Source organism: Eublepharis macularius, chromosome 6, assembly GCF_028583425.1.
Source record: "Eublepharis macularius isolate TG4126 chromosome 6, MPM_Emac_v1.0, whole genome shotgun sequence".
Classification (NCBI taxonomy): domain Eukaryota; kingdom Metazoa; phylum Chordata; class Lepidosauria; order Squamata; family Eublepharidae; genus Eublepharis; species Eublepharis macularius.
Genome location: NC_072795.1, coordinates 43,090,666 through 43,118,599, shown reverse-complemented (window position 1 = coordinate 43,118,599; position 27,934 = coordinate 43,090,666). Strand labels below are relative to the sequence as shown.

At 40.4% G+C, this 27,934-nt stretch overlaps 1 protein-coding gene across 1 annotated transcript in view; it reads left to right on the top strand.

Moving 5' to 3' along the window:
- Positions 1 to 27,934, top strand: part of COL4A3 (collagen type IV alpha 3 chain) — a 115,463-nt gene that overhangs the window by 41,013 nt on the left and 46,516 nt on the right. Inside the window, exons 13-31 of the mRNA XM_054983010.1 lie at positions 150 to 227; positions 1,117 to 1,179; positions 3,373 to 3,429; positions 4,065 to 4,109; positions 5,386 to 5,439; positions 7,518 to 7,559; positions 9,511 to 9,598; positions 10,615 to 10,650; positions 11,268 to 11,432; positions 12,437 to 12,529; positions 13,117 to 13,212; positions 14,742 to 14,812; positions 15,224 to 15,412; positions 16,750 to 16,918; positions 18,040 to 18,132; positions 20,654 to 20,758; positions 23,232 to 23,329; positions 25,161 to 25,311; positions 26,896 to 27,009. Coding sequence (XP_054838985.1) covers positions 150 to 227; positions 1,117 to 1,179; positions 3,373 to 3,429; positions 4,065 to 4,109; positions 5,386 to 5,439; positions 7,518 to 7,559; positions 9,511 to 9,598; positions 10,615 to 10,650; positions 11,268 to 11,432; positions 12,437 to 12,529; positions 13,117 to 13,212; positions 14,742 to 14,812; positions 15,224 to 15,412; positions 16,750 to 16,918; positions 18,040 to 18,132; positions 20,654 to 20,758; positions 23,232 to 23,329; positions 25,161 to 25,311; positions 26,896 to 27,009 — 1,807 coding nt within the window. The remainder of the gene's footprint in view (positions 1 to 149; positions 228 to 1,116; positions 1,180 to 3,372; positions 3,430 to 4,064; positions 4,110 to 5,385; positions 5,440 to 7,517; positions 7,560 to 9,510; positions 9,599 to 10,614; positions 10,651 to 11,267; positions 11,433 to 12,436; positions 12,530 to 13,116; positions 13,213 to 14,741; positions 14,813 to 15,223; positions 15,413 to 16,749; positions 16,919 to 18,039; positions 18,133 to 20,653; positions 20,759 to 23,231; positions 23,330 to 25,160; positions 25,312 to 26,895; positions 27,010 to 27,934) is intronic.

Here is a 27,934-nt window from a genome sequence, read left to right as displayed (position 1 = left end):
AATCCATTATTATATACTTACAAAATGCATATTTAGGTATTGCAGAAGAATTTTGAACGTAATATTTTAATTAGGGTATACCTGCATACATGGTCTTTATTGGGCAACAGCAATTCTTTTAAATGCCAATAATTTCTTTTTAATGACAGGGTGACTGTGGATTAATCGGCCCCCCTGGACCACCAGGAACTGTTATTGTAACACTAACTGGAGCTGATAATACAACGGTAGGAGTACAATATCAATCATGAGTATCATTTACAACAAACACTAACAGTACAGTTCTGAGCAAAGTTACACCTTTCAAAGTCTGTTTAAACCCAATGATTTACAAGGGTGTCATTCTATTCAGGATTACACTGTAATTAATCAAAAATACTTGCAATATGTATTCTGATTTTCAAGCATCTACATTCCTGCATGGCACAGCAGAAACCATCAAGAAGAGTTACAACGCTCTATGTCTTGAAAAATCAGGAATATTGTAGCTTAAGATATCTCAGCACTAACATCTGTACTTCATGCAAATCTTGGGATTAGCAGCAATTGTCCCTAGAAATCCCTCTAACTCCCTATTAACAGTTTGACAAAAGAGCTGGAAGACTGTCTTATTTTATTCTTTTGTTTATAACCCACACTTCTCCCTAATGGCAACCCAAAGCAGCTTAATACATTGTTCTCCCTTCTTTCACTTTATCCTCACAACAACAACCCTGTGAGGTAGGTTAGGTTGAAAGATTGTGATGGGCCCAAGGTCATTAGGTGGCAGAGCAGGGATTCAAACCCACTTGTCCCTGGCCCTGATCTTCCATTCTACCGGCTCTCACCATTCACTTTTTCCCTTTGAGATTCCCAGTTGGCAGTTCTTATGCTGAACTGATTTTTACAAATAAGGAAATTGTGAAACGACACTCCTTCTGGGAAATGAGCAGTGTTTTAAAAGGTGCTGAAAATATAAATAAGTAATCTGCCTTTGTGCCTTTATATTATGCTGTTGGGTCTATTGTAGCATAGGCGCTGTTAGTGTCTTGCTTGTATCTCCTGTTCACGCATTATGCTTTTTAATCCTTTCCTGGATCCATTGAATGACTATCAATTTTATTATTTTTGTGACAGGAATTAAAAGGAGATAAAGGAGACAGGGGATCTCAGGGACCCCCCGGACCATCAGGAGGATCAGTAAGTACACTAGATCAAAATCGAGAAGGCGAAATTCCAAACATTACTCATCTTCAAAAGTAACGAGCTGCTAGTCAGAGTGCCTCATTCAGTGTCTGTAATCAATATGCAAATAATTTTGTGTAAGTTACCTAAAAGTGAGGATTCACATCTTTTTCCTATGTGTGCCACTTGGGGAGGACAAATTTTTTGGGGGGCGGAGGCCTATGATGAAAGGGTTAAGGAGTAAGGAACCTCACCCCCTTTACTTCTCTTGCAGTAAGATTCATGATCTCCTAAGACAGTTTTCTTTTTCTTTTTTTGTGGGAGAAATGTTGCCCTGAGGACATTCACACTAGAACAAGCCTTTCCAATTTGGGAGGCATCAGTCAGATTGCAGTCCACTGACCATGTGCAACGATGTGTCAAGGGCTTGACAGTCTTCCTGATTTAATAGTCGGAGGCCAGCAGCATTGACTTGAATGGACTTAGATGGTGAACTTCTTAGGATTGCATGTCTGATACTAGAATTATAAGGAGCCCGCTTGAATTTGCAAAAAGAGTTACCTTCATTGAAATCATATGCCTGTTGATTCTTCACGTATATTTTAAAATCATGAACTTTCCTTATGTACTTCCTACATGGAACTCTTATGATATTATGTATATATGTTTTTGTCTTGCAATAATCATTTGGGATCTGGAATTGTGACATAGCTTTGTCACATTGAATTGTGACAAAAATTCAAATTTCTAGGGAGAAAAAAACATATTAAAACGCTCTGATAATGAACAAGGATGAGACAGTGACCAGGAAAAAGGACAGCACAACACTTCTATCCTGATCAGTTGAGAAAATAGTAAATAGCAGCAGCTGATAAAAAGAACTGTGTTTCTAGATGCTCCTTTTACTGGTGGTAAACATTATAAATCAGAGCCTTATTTTAGGTGTAGAGTAAAATGAAATGGCGAAGACCATAACCACACAATAGGCATTCATCCCTGGGAATTCAGTTTGTTTGTTTGTTTGTTTGTTTGTTTGTTTGTTTGTTTGTTGCATTTCTAGACTGCCGTCCCCGTCAGATGGGCTTAGGGCAGTGTAACAGCATACAATTTGTAACATGCTGTTTAAAAACAATAAAAACATTATAAATAAACATTAAAACACTATTCCATATACAATAAAATTTCTCAGTTGGTGGATATAAATATTAAAATACAGCATTTTAGGTGCAGGGCTTGGCTCTTACATCATGCCCTGTGCCACACTTATGAGCTCTTGCATGGGTGGTGGACGGTCTTCAGTGGCATGGCCAGTGAGAGGACAGCCTAGCCCCCGCCAAATGCCTGGCGGAACATCTCCATCTTGCAGGCCCAGCGGAAAGATACCAAATCCCACTGGGCCCTAGTTTCCTAGGGTGTGGTGGAGGGAAAAGTTCTCAAATGTGACGGGACCTGATTTGGATAGAGCCCCTGGTGTGGGGGGAAAGAAGGCTTAAGCTTTCCCTGTGCTATTTTCCAAATCTGAAATGGCACTGAGGAACCAATTTTTGCACCACAGAGGAAACTTGTGCAGCCAGTCAGTACATGGAAATTTCCCCACTGGGACAAATAGCAGCACCCTGGGGCTATTTTAAGTTGGGAAAATGACATGTGAGGATATTGACACCATCTCTCCTTTTCTGCTGTAGTCCAGATCCAAACCAGGCCCCCACATTCCTGGGAATCGAGTTCTGAGCATGGGAGCTACAGTAGATATCCATAGACAGAACCCAAGGAGAACACGAGGAAAATATAACATGTAGTTAGGCCCTGTCAGTTGCAGTGCTAGATGAGTATTTAGTGAAAAGGAGGATGTGCAGAATGAGATATTCTTGGTGAATCTGGACTAGGAAGATGTTTATGAATATTTTAGGAGCATTACATGTGTTAGTAAAAGCTCAGAATTCTTCAAATTCTAAATTTTGGTGGAAGGAAAAGAAGAATCTGGAATCTGGCCACAGAATAGTATGAAATAAAGAGATTATCATAAGCATTGTGAACTTATACTGCATAGTGGTGGCTTTGATTAATATTTACTGATGGCAATTTTAAGTTTATGAAGCTATAGAAGTTAAAAATATATTATAACAAGATGTAAGTTGTGTGTTTGATGTAGTAGAATGTTTTTTTAAGAAACCCCTCCCACTATGGTTTGGTGGATCTCTGTTTTAGGGTTTACCTGGTGATTTTCAAAGTGAAAAGGGAGACCTAGGAGACCCAGGCTCTGAGGTGGGTAAACTTTTTTGTGTGGCTGACAGGTGTTTGTAAAAAAAGAATTCAGTACTGTTGTAGAAACTTCATTGGGCCAGACAATGTCAGGCTTACATTTATAATTTTAAAATATATTTATTTTTATCAAAGCAATACTGGAAAAGTTCCTATTTATTCATAAGGCTGATAGTGTTAGATTTTTAGTTTCAGTTCTGATCCATAACGTGAGGAATTCTCTTCGTGGTAAGCACACTCCCTGCCTTTGTTTGGGGATGGGAATAAAGATGTAATTATTTCATTTTGCCTTTTCTGATTTATCCTGCCTGACTGTTTAGAGTGTTGATGCTGGGCGATTGCTTTTATCTGCTCTTTGCTTGCCTGGCTTCTCCTGTTACGTCCCTCCTTCGATATCTTAACTTCTTGTTGTCGCTGCTGTCATTGTCATCATCTTTATCTGATTGAAAAGCCGTATAAAATATCTTAAACAGATACATACTTCCATATATTCAACTTTATTGAATCATACTTTACCATAATGATGTGTTGTACATGGGAAGAACTAATTACATCTTCCTATTTTGTTCAGTAATAGCTGTCACATGCATCTTATTTTGGGTGCTTTTCTTTTCATTTCCTTTTGATTTTTTAATTAGGGAAAGCCTGGAAAGGATGGCACCCCAGGTCCACCTGGCTCCCAGGTAATCAGAACATCGTTTTGCATCATTCAGTAATGTGTTGCGTAGTGGTTAGAGTACTGGACTAGGAATGGAGAGATCCAGCTTCTAAGCCCTATTCCCCATGAAACTTACTGGCAATGACAGGGCCAGTCCTACTCTCTCAGGCTAACCTACCTCAAAGGGTTACTGTGAGGGAAAATGGAGGAGGGGAGAATGTATATAAAGCCCTGAGCACTTTGGAGGAAAGGTAGAATAAAAATGCACTAAATAAATAAATAAGTATAAAAGTACAGTAATGATCATGACAGTTTAAGGCTTGGAAGGGCCTTGGGATGCTAGCAAAAGAAATGGCAGTCTGTATCTTATTCTCCATCATTACTGGATAAAGAGATACCATAGAGTGGAGTGAGAAGGGTGGAAGAGGCAACGCAGGGCAGAAGAGCCACTTCTCAACTGAAGCCTTGTTCACATATGCAGGAGAATGATGTGGCACTGTGTAATATAATGTACCAATGTGGCAAAGCCCTGCAGTGGTAGAATGGACTATATCACTTTAGACTGGGTGAAGAATGATGTCTTGCTAAAAAAAACTTCAAGCAAATATAAAACTAGCACAGCAGGGAGAAAGGGCTATTTTTCTCTGTTTTTCTTTGATGTGCTTTTAGGGAGTTTTTAACAGCGGGGAGCACTCCAGAATGCGACCCTCCATGTGCAGTCTAAAATAGTACACTAATACCACTTCAGATTCCTAAATCAAAAAGAGTCCAGTAGCACCTTTAAGACTAACCAATTTTATTATAGCATAAGCTTTCGAGAATCAAGTTCTCTTCATCAGAAGAGAACTTGATTCTCGAAAGCTTATGCTATAATAAAATTGGTTAGTCTTAAAGGTGCTACTGGACTCTTTTTGATTTTGCTACTACAGACTAACACGGCTAACTCCTCTGGATCTATGACTTCAGATTCCTGACACCTCATTGCCACCTCATTTCCCTGCAAGTGTGAACCAGCATAAGAGAATGTTCCTAGCAACAAACTATGATGGTGCTATAATTGCCTATGTTCAGCCAATGGAGGATAGGTGCTTGGTCAGGCCAGAAGCAGCAGAATAGCCCTTGTCCTCACCTCAGGCTGCTGAAGTGGCAGTTACTCTACATGAAAACTTGTACAAATACACATTGATACCAGTGCAAAACCCTCGAATTCAGTTCTGTCTCAGATAAAATATGGACCATTGGATGGTTCAGAACTGGCAAAGTTTTTTAAGATGTATATTAAACCAGTTATATTTCTGCAGGGGGAAAAAGGTGATCAAGGTTTGCCAGGCCTGCCTGGAAAAGTTGGATTCAAGGTAAAAAAAAAACACACACAATAAACTTACCCAAACTGTGGGTACATGTGATAGTTTTCTGTTGTGTGTCTTGCTGTCTATGTCATTGCCTAACAATTAGGAATTTAAAAAAGGAAATTCTGACAGTAAGTATCTTTCTAGTTCAATGTCATAACCTTTTATTTAACTAATTAAAAATGTGTATTTCAATTTTTGTCTCAAAGAGATGTTCAGCAAGATTTTTTAAAAAAATGTATAGCAAAAATTAATTAGTAACTCAGGTTTACTAATAAATTCTATACTTGTCTAATGAAAGGAAATGATTTCTCATTTCAATGTTTATAAAACTGGTAATCTGCAAGGACAGTGACAAGGACATCCTTGCCTAGTCCAATCTCCAGAGTAGAAGTAGGGAAGTCCTTGTAAGAGATGCGCCTTACAGGATAACAAAAGAAGACCAGAGAACTGGAAACAAGAGAAGCAGAATTTTGTACGCAAGACAAAAGCATGCTTATGCCAAGAGGGCCAAACTGCTGTGATCAGGGATTTGTTAAGATGGTACAAAGGACATGGTGTCGAAAGAGATGTAGCTACCTGTAAGGAATGAGAATACAAAGACTGTGGGAAGAACCATATAGGCAACAATCAGTGCTGGATCCCAGCAGTTGCTTAGACCATCCATCAATAACCACCACCCCATGATCATTTTCTGACGTGAGCCAATCAAAGGAATGTCACATTCTGGGAATGTAATGACTAGCCTTTCAGAACTGAGGGTATAATTTATCTTACAGAGAGAGCTTTTTATGGCACTCCTAGTTTTGACACTAGATCTTTGTTTGAATACCAGAGTTTCTGGTAGACTGGCAGTGCTTAATCATTCACACACACACACACACACACACACACACACACACACAAACACACAAAAGATGTGATGCAGGCCTGCTGCAAAGCAATACACTCTGCTGTGGAACTTTCTCCCTAATCCCTGACATACATGGCTGGTTGTATTTACAATAATGTAAAGAGGGATGTCCATCACAGTAATGGAAAAGGTGACTTTGTTTTATCAGGTTTGTTAAATGGGCTTAGCTAAATAAATTCATTGCCTAAAAATGGGTTTCAGAGACAATGCCAAACCATGGTTTCCACAACATAAACAAGCCCTGTGCATGTACTTTCCTGCATAGCTTTCACATTTGGAAGCTGCTTTGTTAGCAGGAGCGAGCAGGAGCATGAACATCACTCCCATCCTACAGTCTTTCCATTGGCTACCCATCAGTTAGAGTACTCAATTCAAGGTCTTGGTTATTACATATAAAGCCCTTCAAGGCCTTGGCCCAGCATACCTACAGGACTGCCTCCCTCCCTATGTCTTTCCATAGCAGGTTTGCTCATCTGAACAGGGTCTCTTACAGGTGTCAGCCTGCACAGGGGCAAAATCAACAGCAGCCCACACCCGAGCTTTCTCTGTGGTGGCCCCTACCCTGTGGAACTGCCTGCCTGAGGAGGTCAGGAAAGTGCTCACTCTCCTGGCTTCCCGCAAATGATGCAAAACCGAATTATTCTAAAAGGCTTTTTACTCAGATAGGAGGGAAGTATTGTAGGGAGGGTGTCTCAGATGCTTTGCTAATGAGTTAGGGACCATAGACTTCACCACTATGTTGCCTTGCATATTATTTGTTGCTTTGAATATGTACTCCTATATAATACCTGTGCTTCCTGTTATCTAATGTCAGCCCTAGAACTGATTATGCTCTGTTTCAGCAAATCTTCAACTTTGTATTGGATCCTTGCTAATGCTATATCTTTGTAAAATCCTATGACATTGTTTATGGAAATGTCCTTGACACTGTATGGAAATGCCCTTGATACTGATTGTACTAATCTCTCACTATGTAATCTGCCTTGAGTCTCAGTGAGAAAGACAAACGATAAATGACATAAATAAAATAAATAAATAAATTCTGGTTTGAATGGGAAACAAAAATATGGTTTACTGGTTCTGACTTCTTTAGATTGATAATTTATTTCTCAGATTTATTTCACTCTGACCAGTTTATATTTTTCGTTTTGTTTGGTTTTTTTAAATGCAGGGGAGTAAAGGTGAAGTTGGCCACCAAGGAATTCAAGGTCCAGTAAGTGCAAATTAGTGTTTGCCTTGATATAGCACTTTATATTTCAAAATTAGGATAACATACCCTCTAATACTAATTGTACTAATATCTGTCTCACTTTTAAGTAGTTAAAATGTTTTAAAAGTATATATTCCACCTGCTTTCCTTTCCTAATAAGAAATCCACAAAAGGAAAACCAAAAGAAAAACCATTCAAATTTGTTTTTAAGGGTGTAAGGCTGTGCACCAAAAATTCTAAGAAAAATTCCTTGAATTTCCAATTGATTCTCTAATTCGGTTTGGCTATTTTTGAAAAATTCGGCCATTGTTTTCTATGGGAAAATCACCCTGGAGGCTATCTGGTGGGCTGTGTGTGTGGGGGGGTCATTTTTCAACCAAAATTCACTGGATTTGGAGGAAACTTACTCTTGACCATCTTCTAAAGACCCCACATGTTTCATGAAGATTGGACCCCGGAGGCCAATTTTATGGGCCTCCAAAGAAGGTGCCCCCATCCATTCTCTATTATTCCCTATGGGCTATCTGGGGAAAGGAGGTGATATTTTTCAAGAAAACTCCACCAAATTTTCAGGGGACCTACTCTGACAGTTCTCTAAGGATACCCCAAATTTCAGGAAGATTGGGCCTCAGAGACCAATTCTATGGGCCCCTGAACAAGGTGCCCTCAGCTACTCATTGTTTCCTATGGGGAAAAGCTCAAAGCTGACTCCTATTGCAGAAGCACACTGGGGCAAGGCTGCCATGGCCAAGGCACACTCCCAAATGCAAGCTGAGCTCATCCCAGAGAGAACCCAGCAGGACCACTCTGAAGCACAGGAATGAAATCTCCCCCCCAACCCGAACTAAAGTGAAGGAAGGGGACCAACATCACATCAGAGAAGCACTCAACTCTTAATCAGAGAATCATTCAACTCAAACCAAAATGAAACAAGGGACACTGTTGCAGCTTAGCCCAACAGGAGCAAACTAAAGCAAGGGAATGGAATCCCCCTCAGAACCAAAGAGAAGCAAGTGGACCAACATCACATCAGAGAATCACACCCAAACAAAACTAAAGCAAGAGACAATGGATCTTTAAAGGTCTATTTCAATGGGGAAAATATGTCATATTGTCTGAGATAAATTTTCAGCTTTGCTCAAGGACTCTATGGTCCCAGTTAAACCAATGGATTTTTTGACATTTTTCTTTTAACAACTCATGCTACTCACATACATGAACACCAATAGCATAGCATAAATTAGTTTTTGAACTCCAGAACTAGCAACAAGAGTCCACTTGACAGGACATATGCAGAGGCCCATGGCCCATCAGAAGGCCCCCTATTGACTTGAGCCACATGCACCATCCATTCTCACCAGTAATAGAAAACTGCTCATTTGGCACCTATGAGATCTCTGGGGCAATCTTCCATTTCACATTGGACAAGGTGCCTGAAGGGAGTGAAACATGACCCTTTCACACATCTGTTACCCTTGCCAATGTTGATGGGGTCAAAGGAGTGTGAAATACTTGCGTTCCACCTCCTTTTCCTGGAGGTATTTTTGCTCAAGGGGGTAGTATGCTTACTGAGAGGGGTGACTGGAAGGTATCTTGCCCAGGACCCCTCAAAACCTTGAACTTTTATGTCAATGTCCAGAAGAGATCAGGCCCCAGGTGCTCGCGTTTCAAAATACAGGAAAACTGGTTATGATCTCCCATGAGACCACGGCCAAGATGCGCAGTCCAGTGCAGGCAAGGGGCATGTTCTGGTTTGGTTTGTAAACAACTGAAGGGCCAGAAGCAAGAAATGTACTTCCAGACATGCAGGAGGTAGAGTTCTGAAAGAAACTGGAAAGCCATCCATCACACAATGATAGTTTATCTGTGACAAAATCTTGCTTCTGATGGCTGTGCTTTTCTCTTCATTGTTACTATTTCTCTCTCTTTTCTTCCTCTTCTCTCTCTTTTTAAGACAGAGTATTACAATGTGATGCCTGGTGGAAAAGGAAATAAAGGCTACATAGGCCCCCCAGGACCTAAAGGGCAGCATGGGAGACCTGGTAAGAGACCTTGAGCAGATTTCAGTCACGTAGCATGGTTTTGCTGCACTCTGCCAATGCTGGAAAGAAACATCTGCATAGAAAAAACATGTGTCACATGCTTCTGTTGAAGAAATGGGGATGGAGAAAGCGAATGGACTCTCAGAGTGTCCGTTTCCCTCATGCCAGCAAACCTTAGTAGCTAGGACTGGTTAGGTCTATACACACAAGGGTTAGTTATTTCTGGTCTACACACACAATTGTTATGCGTAGACCTGAAGCATACAACTGTTAGAATCCTGAGGTGGAAGAGTAGTAGAACGTACAGTAGACCTTTTCCATTTGTGATTTCAGTGGTTGTTCACTTGTTCACGTGTTGTTGTCTGCAGCCTGTTTTTACTCCCACTTCACTGTCATCACAATAATTACATTATTAAATTTTGCAGGAAATTTGGTTGTTTTGCTACTGGGAGGCTACTGGATGGATTTCACCACTTGTGCCCAGGAATATATTCCCCTCCCCCTCAAAAAAGGAAAGGGTCTACTGTATCAGTGAGAGCCAGTTTGGTGTAGAGGTTAAGAGCGCAGGACTCTAATCTGGAGAACCAGGTTTGATTCCCCACTCTTCCACTTGAAGCCAGCTGGATGACCTTGGGTCAGTCACAGTTTCTAGGAACTCTCTTAGCCCTGCCCACCTCACAGGGTGTTTTGTTGTGGGGATAATAATAACATACTTTGTAAAACACTCTGAGTGGGTGTAAAGTCATCCTGAAGGGCGGTATATAAATTGAATGTTGTTGTTGTTATTATTAATTCAGAATGCAGGTGGGAAAAGCCATTTTGAAAGCTCCTCACAGTGACAGCTTACCTCCTGTCTCTACCCACCACCTCTTGTCACCCTCTCTTCCCCACCATAACATATAAAACTGCCCAGAAGCAGCGGGAGATATTGCTCCTTCCCTCTTTCACAGTAGACTAGTTTGAAATAACCTAAATTAATACCAATTTATAACCTTAATTTATTTTTTTTCCTGTAGGGCAACAAGGTCCTTTTGGGGCAACTGGTAGGCCAGGTATGCATTTTAATAAAAATGGTTAAATATCCCATGAATACTGCTAGATTTTGCCTATTTTGTTTTAAATGTTGTGTCAAGGGGGATCAGCAAGCATCCCTCAGAAGACAGGAAAACTGCACCCATTTTTTTCCTCCTCTCCAGCTTGTGGTTTGTTTTCTAATTAGAGATAGTGATAGACCTCCTTCCTCTTCCATTTCCCTCATGTTCTGTTATTTATATGCAGGTTTCTGGTCATACCTGTTTCCTGCTTTCTTTCTCTTTGTTCATGAGTAGTCTTTATTCACAAACAACTTGGTATTGTTCATGTAAGGAGGTTTTCATGCTCTTCACAGGAAACAGCTGATGATATAAGCTGACTGGTTGCCACCTTTTCAGCAGGCTGCTGCTCCCTATCTGGCCCCCTTTCTGTCTTCTCTGCCCCCAGATCATTGGGGACTTTGCTAACATGGGAGTAGCCTCTAAAGCACTACATTTTAAAAATGTTAATATAAATTCTTCTAAATGACTCCAAACACTGATATGTACAAATAATAATCAAAACAGAAGATGTAAAATATGTTGTTTATTTATTGCAGTCATTTCAACATGTGCCTAATTACAAACTTTTGTCATAGGTGTTTCAAGACCTAGTCCAAGAGGTCCACAAGGTGCTTCAGGCCTCAAAGGAAATAAAGGAGATAGAGGGAAACATGGCACAAATGCTATTGGACCACCAGGATTTCCTGGATTCCCAGGAAGACCTGGCCCAGCAGGATCACCAGGTTCTCCAGGAAAACCAGGTTGAGCAATGTAGTTTATCTTCGTGTGTATATGTGGTCAGAAGGTTTTTGTCATCATACCAGCACAGCTCTGGCATTATAGCAATGTCTGCAACTGGACCTCTTAGTGAAGAACAATGTCCAATTTCACAGAACAAAAAATAAGACCAAGGCATGTTGAATATTAAAGAAAGTATGGTGACATTTTACAAACTATACACGCTGGTATGAATGAAAAGAGCCAATCGTGGCTTTCCACCATCTCCCTGAAGCATGACATGCTTCAAAACAGCCCAGGAGCAATCACCTTTCTGTCATCAGGTAACACCCATTCAGAAACAGTTGCCTCCATGCCATCCAATGAGATTCAGCTTGGGACTGCCTTATGTTTTCTGATTGGCCCTATTAACCATGACAGACATTTTGTGGCTAGCTCACCTTCCACCAATAGCAACCATTTTGTGGTGTGCCCTCTAATTTCAGACGTGCCCACAAGTTCAACATCTGGGGATCCCTGCATTGTAGTATGTTTATATTTTTTTTTATTTATGATTATTCCTTTTGGTGTGTAACAATTTCAAAATAAAGTTTAAGAGAAGAATTAAAGAAAATTAACAATGAACAGATTTGTTTAATATGGAGATACAAAAAGTACGTTTAGACATTTTCTTTGTTTTACTCACTATAATCCCCCTCCTTTTATATGTAGTAACAGAAAAAGAACCTAGTCATTAGTGATCAAAATATGCTACTTTAAGAGTAGACCAATAAATGCTACAACTATCTGACATGCCTGCCAAAATATTTCTGCTAAATTGTCAAGATCTAATGCATTTCTTGCATTTACTATATTATTCATACACATAGCTTGAGATTAGGTTCTATCTTCCATATTTTTGATGATATTGCATTAATGCAGCCTAAAACTGCAGTCCCTTTAAATCCATAGGACCTGTACAGAAACTAGCATAATAATTACTTGCATGGTATAATACTATATTTTTGTTTATCTCACCCATAAACAGGTACAATAACTTTTAAAGAAGGACCTCCAGGAACCATTGGGAGTCAAGGATGCATGGGGCCTCCAGGACTTTCAGGAGATAGTGGAGCTAAGGGTTAGTTATTTCGCTAGCAAATATCTTTCTAAATTTAAACAACTGAAGATAGCAGTTAGAGATATCAGACAGAGACCAAACACACAATACTCTCTCAAGATTTATTAGACAAAGAATGTGCTTATATTACTTTTCATCACACTGAGAGCAGAGGGACACAATTCTACTCTGAGATCCATACAGTCAACTAAACTTCCTCAGTGATAATCTGGTTATTTGTATCATATCAATTGATAATGACATTACCATGTGTCAAATATGTAGTAAACAGAGTGGTAAATTGTTGCTTGTATAGGCTCTCCTGTTTTTCATTGTTGAGAATACTCTTAGTGCATGTTAATGTGGTGTTATACTTCGAGATTACCTGATAACACTAACAGATTTTTTTACCATGTTGATGGATAATAATTAAATATTGGAAATTTTTATTTCAGCCACTTACTCCCAGGAGCTTCTATGCCAGTGGATACAGAAAACATGCAGTGGGGGATTAGATGTATAACCATGGTTGCTTGAGGCACTCTGTGTTTATGAGACAGAGATGATTTGCCAGCATAGCCATTAACAGACACATAATTTTACTGCAGGTGACGATGCAGGCCCATGTAACCAGTGTACTTATGTTATTGGAGCACCTGGCCCTGCTGGTGTTTCTGGGCCAGAGGGTCAAAAAGGAATCAAAGGTAAACAATAGCAGAACTGATAAAATATAGCAGAGAGTGTTTTATATATGGGGGAGTAGGGATATTTTTCAGTTGATTGTATATTTCAATTTAAAGAATATTTCATCTTTGCACCATCTTAAGCAGATTTAGTTTAAAAGGATGGATTGACATAATTCAAGAAATAATACAATATCATGACCTAATAAATTGGCCATGAAGGTTGAACAAAACCTCTGCAATCAGTCTAAATGCCAGCTGCTGGGTACAAAAATTGAGAAGGGCAGTTGCCTTCATTCTCTGCTTAAGGCTTTTCAGAAGCATCTCCCAAGCCACTATTTGAACAAGATGCTGAACTAGACAAATCCTGGATCTAATTCACCTAATTCATAGATGTTCATTTATCTAGCTTTTCCTGCCTCCTGGTGGGGTGTCAAGATTAACAATCAATTGTTAATTGATTAACAATCAATTAAAAAATCCAGTTAACAGAATTAAAATATGATAACCAATAACAGTAAAGACCACAGAGATAACTGTGCTGACATTAGCCAAAAGTGCTCCCAAAAGAATTATCCTATGAACTTTTTTATAACGTAGAAGGTAGAAACACTTCTAATTTATAAAGGGCTTCAGGCTTCCACCAGTTGTGGGTTGCTGTATAAAAAGTCTGTTCCCACCATACTGGGAACCACAAAAAGATACTGAGAGTCAGAGAACAACTACCCTATTGTTTGAGCCTGTTGTTTCATTAATGTACTTTATCAGTTTAACAATTACATACCAGTTTCTTCTTCCTTGGAATATTCTTGTTTCATATCTAATCAATGAATCCTGCTTAGGTGTGTTTGAGTGCACTTTGGTTCTGCCAATCATTGCTTTTGATAAGGGTTGATTGCATTTGGGGCAGCACAAGCTACTTATATCACGTCTGCAGATACTTCTGGCTTAATAGGATCAGGCTTTCAGAGCTTATACGCAAATTCATATGGAAGCAAGCTTTCATTAGACTTAGATGAGATTGATTTTCAAGTAAATACACATAAGGTTGAGGTGCCAATGTCCAAATGACCTTAGCATGATGTCCCTCAAATATCAAACCTCACCCTCATTTTCACAGAAAATTAAATGTATATCTACGCAACCCACATATATTGCTCATTTCTGCTCTCCTGTTTTACTGCAGCCTTATAAGAAATAAATAAATAAATAATAAATTACACTTGGAAAATACTGTGAAGGAACTCATAGAAATACTGCTATAATTAATGCAATATTCAGTCAGACTATGTTAAAGCAGATGTAATATTTTCCAGGTAAGATCAATACATTCCAAAGATACTGAAAAAAGACAATTTTTATATTATTAGGAACTCAAAAATGGGAAGATGTTAATATCCTAATCATCAGCCTTTAATTTTCCACGCCATTGATGTCATTCTCAGAATATCCATTTAAAGTGTATAAGCACTAGTAGGATATGCCTTATTACTTTAGCCTGATTATTTTTTCCCTATTTCTTCTCCTAAGTCGTGCTGTTTCCATCATAGGTGAGGAAGGAAAAATTGGCCCTAAAGGATCCCAAGGAGACCCTGGGCATAAGGGACCACCTGGCATTCAAGTAAGATTTAAGTTTTTGCAGGAGTTTTGTTTTTAGATAGTTTTAATTGATTGGTAGCTCTGCATTGCGAAGGCAGGACTTTAGTTAGAATCCTTTGTATAGTTGGGCAAATGGAGTTCCATGAATAAACTGGGCAGCATCCACACATCACTAGATATTACAGTGTTGTTGCACTATAGCAGCCATTGGACAAGCCACATCAATTGTAAGTGATTGCTATAGTGCAACAATAGCACAGTATCCAATGATGTGCGTATGCAGCCCTGGGGTGCTTTCCTCTGCTATAGCAAACAGTGGGAGAACCTGCTTTGTATGTGGTGAGAGCTGTGTCTCATCCAGGTGCAGCCTTTGTATAGTGATTCATAATCATACTACTATATTTGACATAGATACTGTTAACACATGTTCTAGGGTCTTTCTGGTCTTCTGGGAGAACAAGGCCTTAAAGGATTGAAAGGTCAGCCAGGGTATGCACAATCAGAAGGTTCCAAAGGAGACAGAGGAGAACCAGGTCACAGAGGATGCACAGGAGAAAAAGGTGCAAATGGGTTACCTGGAAAACCTGGATTGAAAGGTTCCAGAGGTTCTTTGGGAGAACAGGTTAGTACATGTCACTTTCATAAACAGTACAGTGCAGCCATATTAATTTTGTATTTCTTTGGCTATATTGCAAAATATCTGAAGATATAGGATATGTTCACTGTACCTGCATACATATGTTATATGTTTTTTCATAATATCATTATGATATCTGAAACATCTGGAAAATACCATGTGAATCCTAAATGGCAGACCTATAGTGGTCAGTAATCATTTATCCCTTTTAGTTTAGGTGTTTTGTACTAACATAAAGAAATTTAAAGATGCTTCTGTCTAGTAACTTGTGATGATCAAAATAAAAGGGTACATTATTTTTTGCATCATAAACCTTTGATGAATCATAGTAGCATGACATAAGTACGTAAATGTAAAGATTGCACTGTGCATCAGATTATTTATTAGAGCAGAGCAATTCTAGTCGAGGATTTCAATAAATTTCTTCAAAACTTAACAATCTTTTCTATGAGTAGAACTAAGCAGAATTTCTGCACCACATTACCAAATAATATTATATATCAGCATTACAGAGAGTAATTCAAAATTTGATACTTTTTATTAAGAACAGCCAAAAAGATAAAACAGTATGCCAACTTCCTGAATTTATCAGACTAAATGTTAAAAAGTTGGAAGAGGGGGATCTTGAGGCCTTTCATAAGCATCCTATATAGAATACCCTGCAGATTTTAGAGACAATGGGTAGAGTTGATATCAAGTTGCACCTTTGACTTCTAGGGAAAAGATGGTGAAACAATGGCAGCCTCCAATTCTATATAGAATAGGAAGACCGCATAAAATGGCCACAAAACCCTAAGTATAACAACAACGTGTTTTTAATGAAAAGTTAGTCCAAAGAGTTCAGTACGGCTTACTGCCAAATAAATGTGCATATAATTACACTGGATTTGTGAGAACTCAATTCAACAGAGTAGATTTTTGTAAAGAGAAGGAAATAATTTACATATCTTTTGTATCCAGTTTTGTGCTACTAGTTTAGCATGAGTATCTGAGCAGTGTGTGAAAATTCATATTGCAGTCAATTAGTTACTCCTTAAATTGCCACAGGACATTTTTGGCTAGATCAGATGTAACAGCAAACCATGATTTGGCCTTACTTGAACAGCAGTGCAGTCCTAAGAAGAGTACACCCTTCTATAAACCTATTGACTTCACTGGGTTTAGATGGATGTGACTCTACTTAGGATTGCATTGCAGGTCTCAGTGGTTTGATATTACATGTGAATTGAGCTATTATCTTAACTGCTGAAACAGACCAACATAGCCATTAGTCTGGAATTTGAGCAGTATAGGTTACGCAATGTCTTCTAAATTATTCTCAGGGATCTGATAGTCCAAAAGGGGATAGAGGTCCTCCAGGAACAATTGGTAGACCAGGTCTTCTTGGAGAGGCAGGATTGCCTGGACCACCAGGATATGGACTACAAGGAATGGAAGGCCCTAAAGGATCTCAAGGAGTTCCTGGTTTGTCTGGGTTATGTGGAGTAGCTGGTCAGTAAATTCCCATTTATTTTAATCTTGACTGTGATGTCAGTGGTAGATTTGAAAGCCAACTACAGTAATGTATTGTCGAAGGCTTTCACGGCCGGAGAACGATGGTTGTTGTGGGTTTTCCGGGCTGTATTGCCGTGGTCTTGGCATTGTAGTTCCTGACGTTTCGCCAGCAGCTGTGGCTGGCATCTTCAGAGGAGTAGCACCAAAAGACAGAGATCTCTCAGTGACACCGGTGACACTGAGAGATCTCTGTCTTTTGGTGCTACTCCTCTGAAGATGCCAGCCACAGCTGCTGGCGAAACGTCAGGAACTACAATGCCAAGACCACGGCAATACAGCCCGGAAAACCCACAACAACCAACTACAGTAAATGCATAGATTTTGCACTAAATAGGCAGATACCTTGTGTAACCAAAATGTATCAGACAACCTAACAGAATTCTGTGGAATATATATTTTCTTTATTGTTTCTTGCTTTTAAAACTTTGATTTCTCATTTGACTACCATTACAGAAATTTTCCTTGCATTAAAGTAGTCTCAATATGTTTACAAGTAAATATTAATGTTAATTACAATTCTCTTCCATAGGAATAGGACAAAATATCTAAATTTTCTCAGATGTATTCTGTTCCTCAAACTGTAGGAAAGGTTGCAAGAGGCACATCAGTTGCTTAAATTTGTGGAACAACAGGTGTTCAATATGATCATAAACATCTCAGGGATGTACTGGCTGTGTCAATGTTGGGCTGAAGAAGGAGGAGATGGATTCCACAAATGACATATTAAAACTGATTAACCTACAGTTCACAAGCATGCAGTCAAAAAGTAGGTGGGAGGAAAGGAGCCATCAATGTAATGTAAACAAAATATATTTTGTGCCTGGGCATCTGAGTGCATTCCTAACTAATGCACAAGTACTTTTCCAGTACCCTATGCAAACATTTTGTTGGTGAAATTCGTAATTTGTGATGCATGTAGTCCTTGACCAGTTCTCTTGTATTGCAGTTGACATAGTGGTACTTCTCAAGATGTGTCTTGGAGAATCTTGTTGTTCCTGCTGATTTTTTAAAAATATCAGTTGCATATTTTATACGTTTTTGGTTATTTGGTTATTAAGGCCCTCGAGGTGAACCTGGTAAAATAAATGCAGTTCCTGGACCTCCTGGACTTCAGGGACCAGATGGCCGATCTGGAATACAAGGAGGAAGAGGTGAGAGATACTTTTCAAGTTCAGCTATTACAGAACTGAGCAAAAGGTCATTGTCAAACTGACCAAGTAGAAACTACTATCCAAACAAAAAAAAAATGAGAGCCAGCGTGGCGTACTGGTTAGAGTGTCAGACCAGGAGACCCAGGTTCAAATCTGCACTCTTCCAGGGAACCACACTGGATGACCCTGGGTTAGTCAATGAGGCGTTGTAAGAATGGGGATGTGGGGAATGATGTTGTAAGCCTCTTTGGGTCCCCACTGTGAAGGAAATTATAGCTTAAATATATAAATAAAAATAATGAACTGAATAGGCTGAGAACTGAGGTGATCTGACCACCACAACCCTTCAAAAAAACCAACTTCTCTGGAAGAGAGAGAGAGAGTCAGATTGCTGCTGGGTAATAATGTGTAGGTGTAATTTTATAGTGACCTGTTTGCTGTCTTAAATCTTTGTATGCCATTAAAGGTATTTGAATTGAATTGAATTAATGTGGAGGGTTAACATATTTCCCTTGTGCCATTTTCCCAATTGAAAGTAGGCCTCCGGGCTGCTGTGAGCTCTGTTACGCAGGGAGATGAATTTAACATTCCCTTGCTCATTGCCACAGCCCTAATCAGAATTGAGCCTTCTCGAGCTACTTTATAGGATCAAAAAATGCATTATATCTTGTGGCTTTTTGTTCACTTTATGTGACCTATATATTACAGTCTCCCTGATTTCCTTAGTGTTCTCTTAGATTATTGCTGCTACCAAAAGCTTTTGCTTTAGTTCCCTCTAGGTCTTACTTAGGAATGGATGTATTTGCTGTAGATGGTAGTATGATGGAACAGTCAGTGTTGGGGGAAGGGGGGACTGTGGGGTAAAAAGTGTTTTGTATAACAAAAAACAAAATTTATTAATTAGTGCACACGTGTAATTGTTGCAGAGTATTTATAAGTATTGGTGTCAGTAAACATTCATAAGCTTAGTGGTTTCAAAATAGGTATAGATACTTAAAGGTTTATTCACAGTCCTGGTCACAGAGACTACTTTACCACACAGTTGCTACTTAATAATAATAAGTAAATAATAAACAGTCACAAAGATTTATTTTCCTCAGTTATTTACTCATAAAATATCAGAATAACTCTCCTTACCCTCACAAAGACTTCCACACAGATTCACTGAACTAGATACCATTAACTGACTCTTGACTGTCTAACTGAACTAGATACACTGACCACTTTTCCTCAGCACTCAAAACTAAGAACTGCAGTTCAGTCTGCCCCCTAGGGTACAGCTGCTGTCCTGTCACAACATGCTTCACTTACCCATCCAGTCCCCTTCCTTCTTCCTTTAGAGGCTTCTATTTTAACCACAGTAACAAATATTTAAAAAAACCCACCTTAACCAGATGACCTGCTATCATCTGACTTGCATGACTCACCCAAGTTCAACAGCACACACACCCAAAAGCCAGTGTATTATGGTGGTTAGAGTTTCAGAGTAGGATGTGGGAGACCCAGGTTCAAATCACCACAGCTGTGGAAGCTCACTGGGTGACTTTGACCAATCACACACTCTTCGTTTAACCTACTTCTCAGGGTCAGTTTCAAAATAATACAGAGATGATTATGATGTAAGCCGCTTTGGGTCTCCTGAATGCAGAAAGATAGGGTAAAAATGAAGTAAATTAATAAATATAGATGAAGATGGGGGGCAGGTAGATAATGGTGTGTTGTTTAGTGGGTTTGGAGAGAAGGATATAGGGAAAGGTGAGCCTATGGTAGCTGCCAGGAGGAGGAAAAGAAGATACAGTGTGAGGAAGTGAATATAGGTGAAAGTGAAGTACCCCTACAAGTCCTTGCAGGTTCCCCCCTCCCAAATGCAACTGGGCCTGGCTCAACTGGCACCACACAACTGGCCTATAGGGGAGAGGCTGCTGGGGGATGGGGAAAGAAAGGTAAAGACAGAGGGGCAGACAAAAGTGGGTAGGAAGGAAGGAGGGAAAGACTATGGGGGGCAGGGAAGGGAAAGAGGACATGTGGGGGAGAGGAAATGAGATGCCCTCCACAAGTCTTTCTACTTGTCCCTTTATAATATATAACACAGCTCTGAGCTAATCAGAGACTGTGATGTAACAGCAGGGTTGCCAGCCTCCAGGTAGTGGCTGGAGATCTCCTAGAATTACAACTGGTCTCCAGGCCACAGAGATCAGTTCACCTAGAGAAAATGGCTATTTTGGGGGGTGGGCTTTGTGGAATTATGCCATGCCAAGGTCCTTTCCCTCCCCACACCCCACTTTCTCCAGGTTTCTCCCAGTTTCACCGTCCAGATCTCCAGGAATTTCCCAACCTGGAGCTGGCAACCCTAGGTACTGGAGGAATTTTCAGGACAGTTCCTTGGCTTCTCTTGTCCTCATGTGAGCTAAATAGATGACGCCCCTTCTAGCCCTGGATTTTAAGGGTCTGGATTTCTGATCCAAGGGCAGGGGGTTGTAATCTGATACATGTTTCAGAATTGCTTTGCATTTTTTGATAGGCAGTGTTGGCTCCAGAGGGCAGCGTGGCAACCCAGGCTCCCCAGGACCAAATGGTGATCCTGGCTTACAAGTGGTCGGACCACCTGGGCAACCTGGTCTAAAAGGTAATGAAGTTATTTTTAATTTAAAGAAATATAGTAGTAAGTAGTAAAACAATGTAATAAAATAAGAGAAAGGTGTAATAAACATATATGGAGAAATCAGCCAGAAATCCCAATAATATCTTCATCTATATATATAAAGACAAGTGTCCTGACTGTCTCATCAACGCCCAGCACAAACCCCTGGACCTAGAAATGTGAAATTTGGGGAGAACATTCCTTCTGTGATGTAGAGGCTCACTAAGAAGGGATTTTAAGAAATTTGCCCCCCAAGGGGGTAAAAAGGGGTAAAATGTGTTTTCCCATAGGGATACAGCTTCTCTGTGTGACTGGCAGACTTCTCCCCAACTGCCAACTCAGCCCCTCTTCCCTGAGGTCATTTGCGTATGCAGCCTGATTGGTCATCACCCCAACATTCTAAAAAATATGCAGTTGCTGTTGGGAGTCACTGAATGTGTCCTGAGGTAAAAATACACCTCCCAGTCTTCCCCTCTAGGGTTGCCAATCTCCCTACGGGGCCTGGCTTTCCTGTGTTGCTGGGAGGCTGATGGGTCAGCTGTGGAACACTGTGTTCTGAGGTAAAGATCAGGTAAAGGAAACTGCAGACAGTTGAAGAAAGATTCCTGAAAAGGGATTCTATATAAAAGTCAGTATGGCAACTGAGTTTTTAAATGTTCATGGGGAGATGGTGCATGACCTTTCTAGGGGCCATTTCATTGTGAACCTCTCACATGAACCGGCCAAAGTGCCCACCACACCACCCCTCCCTCAGTCCAACTCCACCTCACACCTCTTGCAGCCATCACCTTCTACTGCCCTCAAGAAGCCTCCTGGTAGACATTGTGCAAGATACAATGATGCTAAAAAGAGGAAGCAACTTAGAGATGCGGCAAAGAAATATGCGCATTGTACTTATGCAGTGCACTGAGCAGCAATGGCCAAGTACCAGCAAGTCCTGAGTCCAAGGGAAAGGTGACCTCAACCCACCCAAACTCTGCAGTGGCACCAGACTGCAAGTGAAAGCCCTCCACAGGAACATCATCAAGGCCATTGTTCACTGGCAGTGCTTGGGGGGGGGGGAGTTGTTGTTCATACTGTGCATACCACTCATACCATCAGATAACCTCTTCAAGTTCAAGAGACTGCAGTTCCCCCTCAAGGTCTGCTTTGCTATGACAATCAACAAGTCCCAGGGGCAGATATTGAAGGTGACAGGAATTGACTTGCAGGACAACTGCTTCTCACGTGGGCAGTTCTACATGGCCTGCTCTAGAATGAGCTCACCCAGCAGCCTGATGATCCTAGCAAATACAAGTGTCCTGACTGACTCATCAATGCCCAGCCCAACCTCCTAGACCTAGAAACATGAAATTTGGGGAGAACATTTCTTTAATGATGTAAACATCCACTAAGAAGGGATTTTAAGAAATTCACCCCCTAAGGGAGTAAAAAGGGGTAAAATGTGTTTTCCCAAAGGGATACAGCTTCCCTGGGTAGCTCGCAGGTTGCTGCCTGCTTGCGCCTCCACTCACTGCCAGCTTGGCCACTCTTCCCTGATTGGGCCAGCCTTTCAAGGTCATTTGCATATGTGGGCTTATTATAATAACAATAATAACATTCGATTTATATACCGCCCTTCAGGATGACTTAACACCCACTCAGTGCAGTTTACAAAGTATGTCATTATTGTTTTCACAACAAAACACCCTGTGAGGTGGGTGGGGCTGAGAGAGCTAGAAGCTGTGACTGACCCAAGGTCATCCAGCTGGCTTCAAGTGGAGGAGTGGGGAATCAAACCCGGTTCTCCAGATTAGAGTCCCACGCTCTTAACCACTACACCAAACTGGCTGTCTTATTGGGGCTCACAGCATTCCACACCTCATCCCCTCAACACGCTTCGCTTTAGTCAAACACCTTTGTGAAGCTCAGATACTATGCTATTATACTACAAAACCAACAAAAAAAACCCACAAACCAAATAATGTTACATACGCATAAGTATTGTAACTGGATTTAAAGTAGTTAAATACTGTAGCAAAGCATGGGTATCAAGCTAGTTATAACATATGAATAGTTGTGTTTTTCATTAGAGAAGGGAAGTTGCACATATTAAAGTGTGTCCTCTATTTTTCAGAAAGCAACTAATCTAAATTTAAAAGTAATTGGTAAATACATACAAAGGGCATTCTGTACTTTTTTCCAGTCCTCGTTCATTTCAAAAGACTAGAAATGAAAGAATGTTGCATAACCAGGAAAATCTAGAAGTAGAGCTGATAGGAGGAAAACACAATGCAGTGTCTATGGCATCAGCATTTCCATGATAGCTTCTTGCAATTGAATTCTGTTTCTATATATTACCTTAGTTCATAAAACATTCTCTAATAGCAAGAAAAATATCAACATGTATCCATATACACAAACCAATGTAGACCTGTTTTATGTCATGTAACAAGGTTTTTTTTTTTTAATCTTTTAGGAGACAAAGGACCTCAGGGACCTGAAGGACTTCCAGGATGTCCAGGAAAATTAGGAGAACCAGGTTTACCTGGAAAACCTGGAATCCCAGGAGAAAAGGTTGGTTAGAAAAACAATTACTCTGTTAGAGACAGCTTGGACCATGTCCAGTTAGACCCAGATGGGAAGTGGTGATGGCTAGGCCCAAGGCAGGAAGTGTGGTCATGGGCAACAGTGATATCATATCTGGTGAGCCGTTGGTAGGTCAAGAGACATGGCCATAAGTAGGCAGAAGGTTGACTCCAGGAGCAAGTAGTGGAGCAGGGGGCATAATCATGAGGAGGCAATAGTTCACATGACAAGGTTGCTACAGGTGAGGAGCAAAGTCTGAGCTTATAAAGCTCCAGTCCTCTCCTGACTGGCTCAACTGCCTCTGCTGGGCTGCCCTGGACTGCAGTTCCTAGTCCCCACTTGCAGAGTGGTGTTGTTGCTGCCTTCAGGCTTAGGCTTCCCTCTTGGGGGAACTTGGGTGTTAATGTTAAGTGACTCCTGAGAAAGTAAATTTACAAAACAAGTAATTTGCTGGCTCCTTTATCTTGTCGAGTTGCAGGCATTCATTCCCTTTAACAACACCTGAAGATAAGAGAAAGAAATATTTAATAGAGGATACTTCCTTTCTTCTGTATACTTATCTCTGCTGCTGGAATGTTGTATATGCTGAAACACTGACACGCTGAAATGCTGACGCCGCTTTACTCCTGTCCTTTTTGTAACTGGCATTGAAATGTTATTAGATTAACACTGCTTTATTAATTATTTCTGCTGACTGTTTGATACTGGATATTGTTCAGACTTAATACTTCATGTTTATGTCTGTCTCTTTAATAACTTTGTAGCACTGTGCACTTTAAAAGAAATTTTAAATACACTCTTGTTATGTAATTGATTAGTCCTGTTATTGTGGTTTCCCTCTGCTAGTTGGCTGTGTTGTTTTAGGCTTCCCTCTAGCTGCAGTAACATGGTGAGTAAGGTACTGGGTCCTGACAGATGCAGAGGGTTTACATGAACAATGTTAGTACATCTACACATCACCCAGGCTCCGGATCTATGGTATTGCATGAGTAACAAATGAGGGCCAATATGCAATATGCAGGGCCAATATGCAGAACTATAGTAAAAAGATTTTTTTTTTAAAAAAAAAAAGCACCAAAAGCAAATATAAAAGGAGTATTTTAACTGCCTTTTAAAAGTAATGATGAAGAAGCTATGAATGAAAGTCCAGTGGTGGAGTATTCCACAATTCAAGGGTCACAGCCTAAAAGGCTGTGCTCCTCATGGAGGTCAATCTTGCCTCCACATAAGATGAATAAAAAACTGGAGCTCTATTGGCACATGTTAAGCATCTGGAATGTTCATATGGGAAGTGCTTCCTGAGGTATTTAATAACCAGCATTGTTAAGGCTTTTAAGGTTAAAACCAGCACTTTGAGCTGAGCCGATAAACAAACTGGAACCCAGTGCAGATGTTTTAAAAATGGTGAAAGGAGAACAAGGCTCAACCTGTCACACTCTTCAAGCATATGGCTCAACCCTGTCATCCTTCAAGCAAAGCACAACATAAGGAGCTGTGCAGATAAAATAAGCACTTATATAACAGGCTTGTATACAGTCGACCAAATAGTTCCTAGAATAACAAAAAATTTCCTGCTAAAATAACAAATAATTCCAGAGGCTTCACATAACACTGTGTATATATGTAAATATATCAATAACCTCCCAAGAATGAAAAGTTTTATAAGGAGTGGTTTCCTAACATGCTAAGATGAATCAAACCTAGAATAGTTTTTAGTGACTGAATAGAAAGAGGTTAAAATGATGTAAGGAAAAGATACGGTATAATTGTCTGTTCCACATTATTTTAAATGTGACATTTATTTTTCTTATTATTTTAGGGAGAACCAGGTCCATTTATTCCTGGGCAACAAGGTAGACTAGGCTCACCAGGACAAGAGGGCTTATCAGGTGAAAAGGGTGAAAGAGGACCCCCAGGATTTCAAGGTCAACAAGGTCAACAGGGTCGTGATGGTGCTGGTGGGCCGAGAGGTAGAACTATCCTGCTTGAATTCTGGGTCATAAGAGCACTTCTGTGTTTGTGGTTCATTATCTTTCGAATAAAAGTATTTGCCTTTGGGCATGTTTACTGACAAAGTTTCTCCTGAAGTGGGCACATTATCCAGAAATGAATTACTCCTCCCACTTGCTTTGGAATCAGGGATAGACCTGATAGCCCTGCCTGCTTTGACACAGCGGGTCTTTTGTGCATCTTACAGTCTGTAATTTATTTATTTATTTAGCATTCTATCAGCCTTTTCTCCCTGCCCTAAAATAATCAATGACCACTGGAAAAAAGTCAGAATTACAATTCCAGCTGATTTAGCTGATGGTCATGCCAGCAGCACATGAGAAGTCCTCCCCTTTTACAGCTTCACCTTTGTGCCTAATGACAGGAACTGCTGTTGCATGATTGTAAGAGGAGAAAGAACTGGCTATAAAAAGAGGCGTAGATACTGGGCTATTTCTAGCAGGGTGGTGAAAGTGTTCCAGTCCCAGAGCTTTTTCTATTTGCTGCTAATGGGCCAACTCTTCTAAAGAAGCTTGCAATCTTAGCAGAATAGCTATTTTGGAACAACTCTAATCAATGTTGTTACTGAAGCATGGAATGATAGGCAAAGCCAAACATTGGAAGCCTAGATGTCAAAGAATAGTAACTGTTGACAAACTCTGGGATTTCCATGAATGGAGCTCCAAGTGGCTTTGTTTACTTCAGTTATCAAGCATGTAGTGCCCCAATTTGGATCTGAACTGCAGTCATAAGGAGAGTAGGTTTAAGCATTCCTTCCATACCATTACCTGACACAACCCAAGAGAGCCACTATTTGCCCCACTGATGCAAATATGTTAAAATCTCCACCCTTTGTGCTGTGATCTTGATCCAAGCTGTGGCCTAAAAGCTCATTAAATAAATTTTAAAATCCTGGGAGCTTCATTCATAGAACTCCCGGCAGCTTTTCGGGTTTGGTCCCAAGCTGCTGCGTACTTATGGAATCCTTGCAAACCACAACTGCAGTGATGATCAACAGGCTGAGAGATGCTTCATTTATGAGGCTTAAATTGCTTTTAAGTCTCTTCAACTTGTCTGTTCATTTAAAATACAGACACAAAGAAGGATTAATAATGTGAATGAGCCCAGCATAGATATCTTGAAGGAGAGCAAGCCAATAACAGCACTGGAGCAACAAGGCAAGGATCAGCAACTGTATCCCCTGGATAGCCTAGCTCAACAACAACAGGAAGCCTATTAAGAAGGAAGGACTGAGCATGTATGATGATCCAGCCATTATAAAAGGCCAGATTGAACAAGACTAAGCAGGAATCCTGCATGCCCCAAATAGAGAATATGGGAGACAGAGAATGAACTGAGTGCCTGAGTTCCTGGTTATCCAATTTGAGGCCTCCTTCAGGCTCCAACAACAGATTTTATATTCATCTGTCATATAAGAGTCTGAAATGGGTCCATGAACAAGGTGTAGAGATACACTCATGATGTTTGTGAAAGTGTCAAGGGGAAAATAGAGATGTGCTTTTTTAAAAAAAACTGTATATAATATGAACAAAACTGTTTTTTAGGAGAACCTGGAACCCCTGGCATTCTAGGAGAAAAGGGTAGTCCAGGAAAAATGGGTGACTGTCTTATTGGTTTACCAGGACCATCAGGCCCATGTGGAATGATAGGCCCACAAGGTAAGACATTTGCAAAGGAACTGGCCAGTTCCATCTTATGCCCCATTCTATTTAACATTTACATGAAACTGCTGGGAGAAGTCATCCATGAATTTGGAGTGAGGTGCCACCAATATGCTCAGGGACGGTGGAGAGAGTCTGTTGTGGAGGGGGTTATACTCCCCCAAAGTTGCTGGTTCAAGTGGCAATAGATCTAAGAGGGGTTATAGATCCTGAGTTGAGTTGGAGGCTCAAGTGTTTCCAGGCACAATTCAAAGTGCAGGTTCTTACCTTTAAGGTCCTAATGTCAGTCCTAGAATTGACTGTGTTCTGTTTCAGCATTTCTTCAACTCTGTATTGGATCCCTGCTAATACTTTGTCTTGTAAACTTGTTTTTATTTATCCTATGGCATTGTTTATGGAAATGTCGTTGATACTGTATGGAAATTTCCTTGATACTGATTGTAATCTCACACTATGTAATCGCCTTGAGTCCCAGTGAGAAAGGTGGAATATAAATGACTTAAACAAACAAACAAACATACAAAAATAAACAGTTGAGACCAGAATACCCAAAGGACAGTCTCCTCCCATACTGCCCAGCCTGCCAGTTAAGACATGCCTCTCGAGCCCTACTCTCTACGCCCCTGTTTTCAGAGGTGAGACAGGTGCTGACTATAAACAGCATTTTCTGCTCACGACCTGAGTATGATCCTGACGGAAGCCGGTTTCAGGTAGCCAGCTCAAGGTTGACTCAGCCTTCCATCCTTTCAAGGTCGGTAAAATGAGTACTCAGGTTCCTGGGAGTAAAGTGTAGATGACTAGGGAAGGCAATGGCAAACCACCTGTAAAAAGTCTGCCAAGAAAATGTCATGATGTGACGTCCCCCCATGTGACGTCCCCCCATGGGTCAGTAATACTCAGTGCTTGCACAACCTTTACCTTT